This window comes from Calliopsis andreniformis, chromosome 10, assembly GCF_051401765.1.
Source record: "Calliopsis andreniformis isolate RMS-2024a chromosome 10, iyCalAndr_principal, whole genome shotgun sequence".
Classification (NCBI taxonomy): Eukaryota; Metazoa; Arthropoda; class Insecta; order Hymenoptera; family Andrenidae; genus Calliopsis; species Calliopsis andreniformis.
This window is the reverse complement of record NC_135071.1, coordinates 12417924-12432853: the sequence shown is the minus strand read 5'-3', so window position 1 is coordinate 12432853 and position 14930 is coordinate 12417924. Positions and strand designations below refer to the sequence as shown.

Below are 14930 nucleotides of genomic sequence, written 5' to 3'. Positions count from 1 at the left end.
GGGTTGAGCTTTGCTTAAGGGGTTGCTTCGAGGGCTGTGAAGAATATAAGTATCTAAGGCATTTTTTAGGAAAATGGAATTGAATCAAAACACTGGAGGATTCAGAAATCTCCCATTTAATCAATGATTAATAACGTCTGATAATATTATGTCACATTTTGAAAAATTTGTTAAGTATATACGTAATGCATAACTAATGTGAATTCAATTTTGGCTGTGTCAGATAGAAATATTAAAATATAAATTGCGAGTAAATTCCAAGTCGTGTAAAAGAAGGGTCAAAAATATGTGTGCTTTACACATTTCGCCTCCTCTAAAGAAAAGCTTCTGGATTCGCCCCCGAACCAAATTGGAACCAATTTAAACCAAATGTCAAATTTCAATCTTTTGCTATTCTGTACTCTGTATTCATAATTTGAAATTTGAAAAAAAAGTAGAGTTATTGGTATTGGATTTATCGCTGACGTTTTCGTGATTACAGTAGACGACTCAAAAAGAAATAAGTACATTTTCTTTCTCCTATTTCATATACTTCTATCATTGAATCTTTTATCGCCTTTATTTTAAACCGTACGCCTATTTCCAGTCGCTGAAACGTAATGGAAAACAGAACTGCCAGCATTATATAGTCATGAATGTGTACGTGGTGTTCAATTGCATCGAGCTCTGCTCCATTCATCTTACCTTCCGGCTCTCCCTATTTTATTTATGCACTTTATTTCATTCTGACAAAAGTGGTTTGGATTTTTTTTTTCAATGGAAAACTGCGCGAAAAATATAAATGGAAGTGGATTGCATCATGAAATGACGGATGCTGCAGTTGAAAACTATAATAAAAATTTGACAAAAATCCCATTTTGGTTGCTCTGTCGATAGCTATAAAGTGAAATCAGTCAAAGCTACAAATGACTGTGAAATGGACGTGTTCGAGCGTTATTAATAAATAATTGGCAACACGGTTGAGATACGTTCCCCACACGAGACAAGTAGTTTATTATGAAAACTTAATATTTCATCAGAATTCAGCATTCTTTATTTTTGAAGATGTGCAGAGGGGATTTGAAAAACATTTCTCTTGTTAGTGGGTAAAGTTTTGATCAATAATCCTTGTTCAGAATGTGTTAAAATCTTGATAGAATAAAATGTTTGTAATTTCAACTCCTTTGAAGATATGGTACTATTGACACGCCATACTCCCACCTCCCCTTTCACCTCTTCATTACCAAACTTTTTTAAAATAAATTTTTAAAATTGTTAAAGCACCATCCATTCATACAGAATTTAGTTCTCGATTTTTGCTACTGTTGGCCTCAGAGGACCTTAAAATATCAAAAAATTCGAAAAACTAGGAATATCAAATTTAGATCCATACCAACATTTTCCTCTTTATTATATTATAACACTCACAAAAATAATGACGAAACGATACATGACAGACTGCATCTAATTTCAACTACAATAATTCGACAACCTTTGCATTACCCTTTCTTCCATGTACCTACACCACCGTGCATAAGTATTTGGACACTTTCACATTATAGGAAATGCATGAAATACACTTTTATATTTATACCAACTACCACCAAATGTTCTTCTCATCAGTATTTGTAAATCTTATGCAACAATCGTCTGTGATAATGTCTGCAGCCAAAACTATACTACAGAACTTAGTTCAAGCACACTTTATACTTTTCCAATAACATAAAAGTGTTCAAATTCTTATGCACGGTAGTGTACTCGAGTTTTCCTAATTTATGCCATAATCACCTATGAGGATGGGTGAATTATCACGGTTAGGATAGTTAAACGGGTAGCAGGCTGATGTAAACGCTTTGTTTCGCGTGCTGCCTTACAACCTTAATCATTCCTACCTTTTCGCGAATCAGCCCAGGCAGATAAATTACACGGACGGCTTGTAGGGTGCGATAATTCAATTGTAATTGGCTAATCTTTAACGTGCCTGGGCTGGAAGACGTATTTAACGGGTGGGTTGGCCGCAGGCAGCTCGGAAAAATGACTCTATTAACCACGGGGACGTACTGAATCGAGTTCGAAGGGGGACCCCGTAGAAACTTTGCTAAACAACTACACGAGCTGCTAACTACGCGGCTAACAAGAGCAATCTGTATCTGTTGCTGGTTATTGCCGTCACTTTTCTCGTCCCTGCTTCTTCCTTGCCACAGGATACCCTGCTGAAACCATTCTTCCTCGACCTATACAGAGTGTGTACGACTGTGTGCGAGAAAAGTACAAATTTCAGACTTAAAGCACACTGATTACCTCGATAATTGCATTAGCTTAGGTTCTCTGTAAATACTCTGAACTCTGTTCGTAACAATCCAGAATTGATGTCAGTAATATTATAGGAGAGAGATTATAGCTCTGAACCTTATTCTTTCATGTACAGATATAAATTTATGCAAATACTTAAAAATAATTTTCGATTTATTAGTGTTTTCCTTTACAAGTCACGTTTCATTGGTAACTGTCATTACGAAATTCAGTTTATTTTGGAACAAGAATTGGGAAGAGTTATATTTTATTAAATCTTCTGAAACAGTAGGGAATATTCCAATAGAGTATCGAACAACCCCCATCTCTGCGTGCGTTTCATATCAAGAGTGCCCAGCAATGGACAACAGGAAAGCTCAAGCCAGCTTCAGTTATAGTCAGTACTCTTTTACATCGGTCAAATAGACGTTTCATCGAGCGAAGTAGCTTATTTACTGCAACCCATTTCCATTTGCTTTTCTCTCCTACACGAAAAGATGTGGTAAGCTGAAGTTATTGAAGTCTCTTGTAGAATTCACAAAAGTACTCTATCAGGCTTGAATTTAACAGAATCAGTAAGAGTGAACTTCGTAGATTTAACAATGCTGCTCGTAAGTATCCTCTACACGATGAGATTCGCCTCGAGGCATGTCACACAACTAGTGATGGAACCAGATCACTTCGAACCATTTTGATTCTTATTCAATCTATGAGGAGGCAAAGAAGATTCGAAATAATTCCAAGTGACCTCAAATCCATCACTTGCCTCGAGACAGGTCACGAGGTAAGTCTCATCATGTAAGGGATGCTTTACTGCAGTCAAGCTAGCTTTGTTCATTTTAGAAAGGTCTATAACAGATCCTACTCTACCCTGTTTAAACTTACTTAGAGGACTTCTGCTAGATCTGTATGACCATTATTTCCGTGTAAGGAGAGTATCTAAGCTAGCTCTGAGACAGTTCGGACTGTTTGTGGAAGATAGTTAGCGAGGATGAAAGATTAAAAAGCGAAACACTCAATAAACGGCGATTCCTCTGTACGACGGGGGGAAACCAAGTAGGGAGAGCTTTGAAATTAGAAAAAGTGGCGGTAGTTCAGCAACCTACAGACAAACGGTACAGTACATGTATTCGACGAAGAGCCGAGGAGTTCATAAATAATCGAAGCGCTGAAGCACGACGGTGGTTTTCACATGAAACATTGATCGACCGATGCGGACATTACAGTTTATAATCAAATAAGTGGATAGTGAATCGCTTTTAGCTTTGGCTGAGACGAGCTACGTCCTTTCGATAACTGCCGCAAAAAATGTATAAATTTTCGAAGCTTACCAACATTTTTTTGCAGAAAATTAGTAGAAAGGGAGCATTCGAAAAATGTAAGAATATTAAGGAAAAACGAGTTACATGAAAATAGACATTTCTTCAAAGTCTGTCCAATATTGATGGAAAGTCATGTATCAGAATACGTTTAAAAAGATAGCATAGACAAAAGAAATAGCGTCGTAGTGAAAATAATACTCGATAAAATGTACATTTCATTCTCATTTAAGCAAACGAACTTCTAAAGTGGCCATAATCCTTTCGAAGAATTTCAAATGGCTCTATGTTCCTAGGCTGGCCGTCAAACCTTGTAACGTGCTCGCGAGTGACAGATGCTGTTGACGCAAAATGTCCCATATAATATCGATTGCCTTAGTATAGAGGTGTATCTGAACAAAAACGAAACCATGGATTCGTTCCACAACTGTTATTAATATATCATAGGGAAACTGATCGTGTTACCCCTTTGCTGTTACCCCAACTCGCTCGTTCTTCATTTGTCATTATTTCTCATGAAATCGTATGATTCGTTCATGAATGTCCCATTATTATAAGAAGCAATACGAACATGTATAAGGTAAAAATATCTTATATGGCCTAGGGAGAGTTAAATCGTTAAAATGATATGTCAGCGTTAAAGCTGTCGATTAGAAAGTAATTGATATTTATGCATCTAATTTATCTCAAAGTAGAGAGAAATTATTTGTGTTTCATATATAGAATAGGCCAGAACTGATGTAGTTTACAGGTTTCTAATTGGAATTTAAAAAATGTAAGACATAAGATATACGAAAAGTGTACCTAATATAGCCAACCTAAAAAATATTGACTAATTCATGTACATATAAGCTTGTAAAATCATTTCTACACGTGTCTTGATTATATATTGCTACAGGAATGTTTTATAACAAATTTCTTTATTGGGAGTATGTTTAAAGAATGTTTTTATTATAAAAATATAGAAATAGGTACATTTTTCATATATCTTATTTTTGAAGACATTGGAATTTACATATTGGGCGAACAAAGTTTATTTCACAAGTTCTGTAAATTTCATAGTCCCATTTGTAATAAATACTAAATTGAAACCATTTTGGAAATATTAGCAATAGGCCATATAAGGAACATGCGTACTCATGATAGAAAAGGGTTATTTTCATTAAGAAGAATGTTTGAATTGAACAAACTGTTTAAGCATATTATTAATTAGATACTCCTAAATCTACTGCATATTCACATGTACACATCAGATTTAAATTTGTGTTTCCTGAATGTGATTTAAAATTGTTGCGAGCCAATAAATTGCACCTAATCAGATTCACTAAAATGCTTTTCCTTTGCTAATTGTTAATCACATGACACTGCAATTACAGTACGTTTTCCTGGACACGTTTAACTACTAATTCAATACAAAAGTGATCAATTTTAGCGCTTAGTTCGCGAGATATTACATGGGTCTTATTCGGTACCTTTACCCTACATATTTTCTTTTTTTTATGTTAAAGAAGGCAGATAATACAAAGCGGAATTTGAAACAGTATGTTTTAAATAAGTTATCAGAGACTCTTTCTTACTCGAAATACTTTAGTTTAAATAAGCCCCCTTACACGTCCAGTTTTAGTAGTCCATCAGCCCCAAAATACATTCTGTCCAGCAACCCCTACATTGACAACCGAGACAAACTGGATTAGCAAATCTCGTAGGTCACACGTAGTTAGTATTCAAACAGCGTTAATTTAGCTCAACATCCTGAGATTCTGCATCTTATATATATTACAATCTGAGACGAATTAAAGTACTTATTGGTAATAAGATACTTATTGGAATATAGAATAATATTAATTACATTTAATTAAGTAAATTATTGTGAAGATTATAGAAATGGGCAACACAGATAGGTGAAAAGTTCTTGCTGTGTATCTAAACTTCTGTGTAAAATTAAGAATGACGTGTATTTGAATGAAAGTATGTACATATTATAACATTATCGAAAGACAAGTACAGAATTATTGCAAAGTTAACCTTTGTCGAGATTTCAGCTTAATACAACTTTCATGGTGACTTGAATTCTAGGAAAAGCTAAATTCGAGTTTCCAGTGTCAAAACTATTTTTAGAATATCGATCGCTCGGCCACGCTCAGTACGCGGAATGACCTCTGACCGACTATCTCTTCACAAATGAATCGTGTGTCTTTTTGCATGCAATGGCAATAGTACAAATTTCTGGAGCGAAGAACGCTATTTCAAACCATAGAAACACTTATAAATAGCGTTTATGATTAGCAACTAAACTGAATTTCTTCCCAAAATGGTACTTTTCTGCTTGTATTCTCGATTTTGAAGTCTCATTATGCTCTGATGGACTCTGTCAAGTCAACATATATATTCAGTATTTCAATCTTTTAGCCACGCACACCATCTGCCCACATATTAACGCCTGAATATTCTCAGTACTTGATAAATTTGAAATTAAGAAACAGGTTTGAGGCTCTTGTTCTAAAACTTGTGATGGTCAAGATATAAACACTTTAATGCAGCTTACTTACACCTGAATTGAATTCAATTCTCAATATATACTTGAAAAACTTGAATTTAAGAAACAGGTTGAAGACTCTCTAAAACCTGCACTTGTCAAAGTATAAACATTTCAACACAGTCTATTCACGCCTGAATTGAATCTAATTCTTAATATCCACTTATAAAACTTAAATATAAGAAACCAGTACTCTTTCTCTAAAACTTGCGACCACCCATATGGTAACATTTCAATTCAGCCTATTTACACCCGAATTGAATTCAACTCTCGATATATATTTGAGCATTCTTAAATCGTGAAACAGGTTGGAGACTCTTTCTCTAAAACCTGCACTTGTCAAAGTATAAACATTTCAACACAGTCTATTCACGCCTGAATTGAATCTAATTCTTAATATCCACTTATAAAACTTAAATATAAGAAACCAGTTGTATACTCTTTCTCTAAAACTTGCGACCACCCATATGGTAACATTTCAATTCAGCCTATTTACACCTGAATTGAATTAAACTCTCGATATATATTTGAGCATTCTTAAATCGTGAAACAGGTTGGAAACTCTCCCTCCAAATCCTGGAACCGTCAAAGTGGTAACATCTCAACTTAACTAGGATCGAGTGCTATCAATTCGTGATGTTACGAGATTTGTCAGAAGCGATCTATTTAGGTTGGTCGAAAGGGACGAGAAAGATTTCTTTAAGGATTCCGTTAGCGGAACTCGACGCATGATCCTTGGTTCTTCAATCAGTGTCACGTGTCGCTTTTAACGTTTCAGGGTGACTTATTCGGGGGCTTGAACAGCGGCCTACAAGACGGCTTACTCTCGAGGGCGGAGGCTTTGGCTGCGGATTTAGGAAAACACAACGCAGGCACTCCGATGCCTTTGAAGCACGACCCTGTTTCCGTCTATCATCACGGCGCCCACATGCCAACCCCCCATCCAAACAACCGGCCACATCATCAGGTACATTCACACCTCTTTGTGAGTCTGCTTTTTTCACATACTACTCACCCTTCAACCTCTTTAGAAATTTCACGGTCGTTCGTACCGATTAACGACAAATCTCGTTTTCGCCCGATGAGAAGTTTGTTGCTCGAGCAGATACATTAATTTAGCGGTGAGTCTCTATGAACTGCGAGGTTCCTTCATGAAATAATTATCGCGACGGTGAGCAATGAAACGTTGCTACCATGCTGCCGGAAAACGCAACATTTGAATGTAATTAAAAAATGCAACGAGCTCCAGCGGTGAATTAAATTCAACGACAATAATTGATCGCGCTTGGCAATTAATTATGGTACATAATTAATGTAGCGATTGAAAAATTCAGCCTATATGATTCTTCGTTAATGTTCATAACAATACAGGCAGCAGTTTTCATTTTCGCTCTTTAATCGTTAACAAGTTCTATATTTTCATGCGCACAAGCAACATTGAAAATTTAATGTCTCATTTCATCTTGTTAACAATCATTCATTGCTGCAAAATAAACGGTGCTTTTATGTTAAACGTTTGTTAATCAAACATTCACGCGATAGGCAAAGCAAAGAGCTGAATTAAGTGAATTAAGATACATTATAAATTTCGTTCGATGTATGTACTTCTATGGGCGTATGAAATGAAATATGAATGAGAGAAAAAGAGATTTCGATCGATTTAATAATTAGGATATTAATTGAAATTAATTTTCGTTTGCTCTTTCGCATTAAACTGGCTACGAATATACTAGATTCATTTGATTAAACATAAGTGATAAATAACATAGCAGTAAATAATTGATTATGAAATATTAAACATTTACTCGGTTAGAACTTTTGCCCTCATATTAATATTTATATTTATAAGAAAGTACCCACCTACGATTATGCTAACGATGACTGTGATATTAATTATAGAATGGTCTATTAAAATCCAAATTAACATTAAGTGAAATTTTCCTCCGTCAATTATTTTCAAATAAAAGCAAATAGGAAAGTTATGACCGCAGTCAAATTCAATTACAATTTGCTGCTTGTCGTTTCAGGCTTTTTATGCTAATACAAGCAATCTGAGACCGATGAATAGAGGATAGCATGACAGTGGGGTGAAGTAACCAATGTGCAGCGACCCGGAATGATCTCCTTGAGCGTAGGGGTGTCGCTCCTATATTATCTCGCGACCTCATTGGGACGATTCCTAACATACTGGGCGGAACGCAATCAATTTTGATAGAATATTGTTTCTGTGGTAGCTACACCATCCAATCCATCGAATACAAAAACTTTACTTAACCTGTTAACTGCAGAATTCAGTTTTAAAAGATCGTAAAAGTCTTGCACAGTAACATTAAAGAATTAGGTATGGACTTAAAACTAAAGGAAACTTATTTTCAACTAGTTTCACAACAGAGGAAAAAATTAGAAGGATAATTATTATAGTTGATTCTCCTTGGTGGAAATCAGTATGACTTTATTTAGAAAATTAGAAATTTAAATATTTGAATTTTTGAATTTAAATATTTGAATATTTGAATTTTTGAGCATTTGAATTTGTGAAGATTTGAAAAACTCCTTTAATTAGAAAAATTGCACTAGTGATAAAAATAGTTTTTTTTAGTATATTGAATACTGATAAAAGAATTTTCATATTAAATTTTCTGCCGCCTCCATCGCTAATCAGGAAGTTTCAACCAACCTACTGCAAACCAAAGAAATTTCACAAGACTTCAAGTCTTGGTTAGACCCAATCACGACGACAGTCGGGAGGATATCATACGTCCAATTAATGTCATTCGATCGATTCACTTAAGGAGTTTCAGTAACGTAACTTGGGTGATAGAAAAATACACAGTGACAGTCCAAAGATAGCTGGAAGAAGGAATGATACTAGAAAATCCTGTACCTCTATACTGTGCTGATATATGTATTATAGTTATTCACGCGTAGAAAAATATGAAAGGTACTCAATTTTCTGCTAAAGTCATTGATAGTCTAAAAATTAACCCTAGAAATACTGAGAATTGACACACTGTGTGGAAGTCTGAGAGACGATTCTTCGAACTCAGTCTTCCTACATTTGAACAACAATCTAAAAAGTGGTCATGATAATACATAATTTTCTGAGAATTATTTATAGAATAAAATTAGCTCAAATTTAATATTTTTCAAGCTGTGAGCTTTCAAAGAATCTCCCTCTAGTTTTCCTAAAGTTAACATTATCCCTAATAATGAACTATTAACAATTTTAAAAAAGAACTGCGAATGCAATTAGGAAACCTATTTAACCTAGTGTTAACAACCACATTTTCCACTAATCGAAGCTTGAAAAAAGGACTTTGATGCAAAAACAATATCAGTGGAGTCAAAATGCATATCGATACCTTCAATCTAATACCACCTATCATAATTTTTAATGAAATCTGAAATTTGAGTATTTCTACATCTACTTCTGATTCTGTATCAAATCATTTTAATACAAGAAATAAAGGAAAATTATTTATAGGTTTAATTTACAATTAACTGAAACCACGTGTCAGATGTAGTTACTAATATTAGGTATACGTATTTTAAGTTTTAAATAACATCACGAAAGCTCGTTCTACAGAAACAATTCAAGATGATTATACATATAAAATATTAAAGTCACATTAAGATCATCAGTTTTTTCTCTCCTTTTAGAATAAAATAAGAAAATTAAGTAAAGTAATCTACAGAAGGATAAAGCACAAAATAATCTAGATGCTAAGAGGTTAATTAATTTTTAGTGGTGCTAATAATAACGTGTAAATATCTAATTAATTCGTCTTGACAACACAATTGTACTCGTGACTAAGTTTAGGGTCGCAACAAAATGTCATTATATTCAATTTCGGATCTTTCAAACGAATAATAATACTATATTTTCCCAAATATATAATAATAACATGTACCAAAATACTAAATATTATGAATAATGTTCGCTTAAAAACAAGTCGCGACTGTTTTTGTCACTTTTATCAGATACACTACTGCGCATAAGTATTTACACACTTCCCATTATTGCAATATATAAAATGCACCAAATAAAATTCTATGATATAGTTTTAACTACAAACCTCATTTCAGACTATTATATAAGATATATAAATACTAAAAAGTAGACTACGAATTTTTATACAATTTCATACTTTCATGAACAAGGTTAAAAAAGTGGAACCTAAATAAAAATTTACTTTACTTTCCAAAAACTCTAATTCACATTCTATTTTTCATATTTCCTATATTTTTTAATATTATACGCATTCTGTAACTGTTCATACATTTCAAATTTCCATAAATGCATAAAAATCCGCAGTCTACTAATAAGACTAACATTTAACAGCAGTTAATACAAATAAAAAAACCTAGGTATTTCATAAATTTCCAATCGCGTGAAAGTGTCGAAATCCTCATACACAGTATCAGACGTAACACCATACCGAAGATATCGATATGCATCTCCATCATGCCGAGATAAAGAAGGAGGCTGGCTCTACAGATCCGAATGAAAATCTGCTAACTGTTAGCCGGGAGCGTGCCCGCTGACCATCAAGTGGCTGTATAGATCGCAGTTCTGGCTTCCCGCAGTGCGGTGGTATGAGCACCCTCTTCTCGCTCACAGCCTCGCCCCCTCTCGCTCTTCAGCGCGGTCCTCCTGTACAGATGGTCAAACAGCAAGTGTCCCATAAAGTTTGTTTTTATACGCAAGGCTGACGAATTCAATAACGGCGGTGTCCTGCCAGCGACTCGGCTAACGCGCGACGTATTACGTTCACGAACGCATGTAACGAGTTTTGTATCATTGGCACAAGCGGCTGCTCGGGCCAGCGGGGTGGAATCGTGACGAGTGATAGACGGTGCAAGGGAGCGAGAACGATAGAGTCGAAGAGGGAGAGAGATAGGTCGAGGGAGGGAGAAGGGTAGAGAATCGACTAACCCTACCGTCGTGTCAGCGTAATGATGAAATATTGCGGGGGTCCCTGGGGTCCTACCTTATACACCCCTGGGCTAGTCCCTCGCTCACTCTATATTTGCCGCCGTCCTCCTCCGCAGCCCTGTTCCTTCTTCCTCTTTCGCGTTGCTCGCCGCCACCCGCGAGCCCCCTGCATTTCTGATGTAACTATGCTATTTCGGAGCACCCCAGGACTGAAATCGTGCCATCCAGTTAGCTCGCTACGCTACGTATCCTCGCGAGAATAAATGCCCCGACGGCGCAACGTGTGCGTACGTCTATATGGTATCACGCCCCTTCCGCGTATCGTAAACGTCCCGTAGCTGCGCGCTCGCGTCGGAATTCGAAGACACTTGCCGTCTGTTTACCGATTTCCACGCGGGATCCTTTTTACGAGCCCGCTCGCGACACTTCGTGGCTCTAGGATTACGATCGTGGTAAAAAATCTTGGTCGTCGTGATAGATGCTCGTCGTTCGTTTGTTGCTGGGCGTGATGCTGGGTAGAGGTGTGTAGGGTGTGTTGTAGGCATGGTTAACAGCGAGGTTTTATGAGGGCGATTATGAGAACGAAAAGATAGAGTGTGATTTGGGTTTGAAAATATCTGGTAGGGAAGGTGGGACCTTCTCATCTCCTTCGAACGAAGTTTGACAGTATGGAATGAAATATTATGCGTTTGAGAGGGGTCTAAAATCCAATACTTGAACATGTCATAGTTTCTAAGCATCGACCAAAAATAGTTTGTGAAATACTATTTTTATTGCCAAATACTATTTTTGTTCAGTTATTCAAATATTTAATAAAAAAATATTCATGTATATTTCTTAGTTTTGTAACAGTTTTCTGAACAAAATTCTTTGTCTTGTACTTTTTAATAATTTACATACTGTTTTAGTGTTCTTCTTATCTGATTTAATGAGCAGTCGCAAGTTTTTTTAAGTGAACATTATCTATTAATAAATTAATAATATTCTTTGATTAAAAGAAGTATTTCTCTATATCTATAGGTACTACCTATGCATAACTACGAGTGCAATTTGTGTTGTCAAGACGAAACAAGTTAGCACAGTTATAAAATAAATAACCCTTTAGCAATTACTATTTTTTATTCTACCCTTCTATAAACCTACCCACATTCTTTTCTTATTTTATTTTAGTAGATAACAATTTATAATTCTTGTATAAAAATCGTGTTATAAAAATATATACCCTATATCATTAAAATTATTCATTCAGTAATAGACTTTTTTAACTTAATTTTGTTTACTGATTTTCACAAATTATTCACATCAAAGAATTATGCCAAATGAAGCAAAAAAGATTTCTAAAGAAACAAATTTTCATAATCGTGTAAGTATTGAGATGTTTACCTTTTTAATGCAGAAATTACAATATGAACACTGTGATAATTGAGAGAAAACGAGGTATACAAGTATCATCTGATCAGACGTGTAACTTTCTGAGAAGAAAAATATGAAGGGAGCTCATAAATAATTTGTAAGGGGTCGCGCACACGATGCTCACGACGGCAGTCACGACACGTGCTGCATAATTGTGCGTACTAGTTTCTACATGTTCCTTTTTCATCTTCACACCTTAACCTCTCCCCTTCCACGACAACCCCCTTCTGTCTCTTTCATTCAATATTTCCTCTTCGCAATATTAAGTGATACAATTATACATAGAACTACATCGGAATTCATCATTAGGATTACATGATAGAGATTTATGGCTACAGGGTGTTCAATGATAAATGTCCGAAATTTTAAAGAGTGTTTTTATGTACTAGAATAAGGCGAAAATGAAGATAGTTCCAGATTCTGTTTCCTAGTTAATAGTTGTTGAAAAAATACCTAAAATACGTGTGAAATTTGTCTGACTTGAGACTTATTTTACTAACTGATCTGTGTCTGACTTGAGACTTTTTCTACTGATTTGTGTATTTCTATTGAGTTATTCTATTGATGTGTCTGACTCGAGACTTTTTCTACTGATTTGTGTATTGCTATTGATTTATTCTACTGATGTGTCTGACTTGCGACTTATTCTACTAACTGTTCTCTGTCTGACTTTGGGCTTATTCTACTGATGTGTCTAACTTGAGACTTATTCTACTAACCTCTCTGTGTCTGAGTTGTTTAATACACAGAAGTAGTGGAACAAATTCTGAGTCAGACACACGTCACACGAATTTTATCTTCTTTTCGATAATTATTAACTCTGAAATCAAGCCCCACACACAATTTCAATATTCTTTACTTTTGTCCTACTTTACTATGTAGAATCGCCCCTTCAAATTTCTTAGAGTTATTAAAGATCCTGTATAAATTCACGTGTTTCTTCATAAATATTTATGTTAACAAAAACACAATAATGCAACAAAACTGTATTATAAACCCTGATTTCAAACACTATTAAGAACTTGAACAATACAAAAGTATGTTTAAACTTACTATAAAAATAAATCTGTGATGCAAAAGTTTCGGGACAAACCCTATTCCTCTCTCTAAAGGGAAGCAAAAGAGAGATGTAACTCACAAATAATTATTCTTCAACAACCGCTTGTTGTACAAACCGACAGTACCTACTGCTCACTTTTGCAATCACTACAACCAGGTATTGCATTAATTTGACTCTGTCTATGGATAAACAGTTCACCTAACTATCAATAGCTAGCATTACCTCAGCTTCCCTTTACAGAGAGTCACTTATTGCCCCCTATCTTCTTCACCTATATCTAACCTCCTCGATCACAAATTCACAAATTCTCGAGTTGAAAGACCCGCAGGAATCTGAAACTCGACGAAACAGCTCGAGAAGCAGAACGCTGTTTGCGACATTTCACGAATCGAAAGTGTCTGTATCTTTTCCAGATGAGCCACCCGGGGATGGAGAGTTTGGACATGTTGGACCCGGCGAACTCGATGACCACGCTAACACCAATGTCAGAGAACACTGGCGGTGGGCCGGGCCACCACGCTGGCATCCACGGCCCGTCAGTCTACGGAGGCATGAACGGAATGATGGGTCATCATCATCACCACGGAAACCTCGGGGGCGGAGGTGGCAGCGTACCACACCCAGCTCACCATCACCCAGCCATGGCGGCTGCCGCGGCGGCCGCGGCCGCGGCTGGTCTGCATCCAGACGCGGACACGGATCCGCGGGAGCTGGAGGCCTTCGCCGAGAGATTCAAGCAGAGGCGCATCAAGCTCGGCGTGACGCAAGCTGACGTCGGCAAAGCCCTGGCGAACCTGAAGCTGCCAGGCGTGGGCGCGCTCTCCCAATCAACGATATGTCGATTCGAGTCGCTGACACTGTCGCACAACAACATGATCGCCCTGAAGCCGATCCTGCAAGCGTGGCTGGAGGAGGCGGAGGCTCAGGCGAAGAACAAGAGACGCGACCCAGACGCCCCCTCTGTCCTGCCCGCCGGCGAGAAGAAGAGGAAAAGGACGAGCATAGCCGCGCCCGAGAAGCGGTCGCTGGAGGCGTACTTCGCTGTCCAGCCGCGGCCGTCGGGCGAGAAGATCGCCGCGATCGCGGAGAAGCTCGACTTGAAGAAGAACGTGGTCAGGGTGTGGTTTTGTAATCAGCGGCAGAAGCAGAAGCGCATGAAATTCGCTGCCCAGCATTGACCCGAGGGTGGCTTGTGACAGCAAAACTGACCGTATCAGTTGCCCAGTCTCGAGCCGAAACCAGAACCCTTGACCGAGTTTCAGGGATGGCCGTAAAACGGAACGGTGGAGATGGGGTACACCGTCGTTGCACAGGAGGATAGCCATCGGCGGAGGTGGGCGACGATGGTCCCGCGGTGCACCGTCGATGAAGGCAGGGCCGATTCGTGGGGACATC

The 14930-nt window shown here is 37.1% G+C and overlaps 1 protein-coding gene across 1 annotated transcript in view; it reads left to right on the top strand.

Annotated features, from left to right (window-relative positions):
• Acj6 (abnormal chemosensory protein 6) overlaps positions 1-14713 on the top strand; it is a 47759-nt gene extending 33046 nt beyond the window's left edge. The window contains exons 3-4 of the mRNA XM_076386972.1: positions 6905-7093; positions 13949-14713. Coding sequence (XP_076243087.1) covers positions 6905-7093; positions 13949-14713 — 954 coding nt within the window. The remainder of the gene's footprint in view (positions 1-6904; positions 7094-13948) is intronic.
• The last annotated feature ends 217 nt before the right edge of the window (positions 14714-14930 follow it).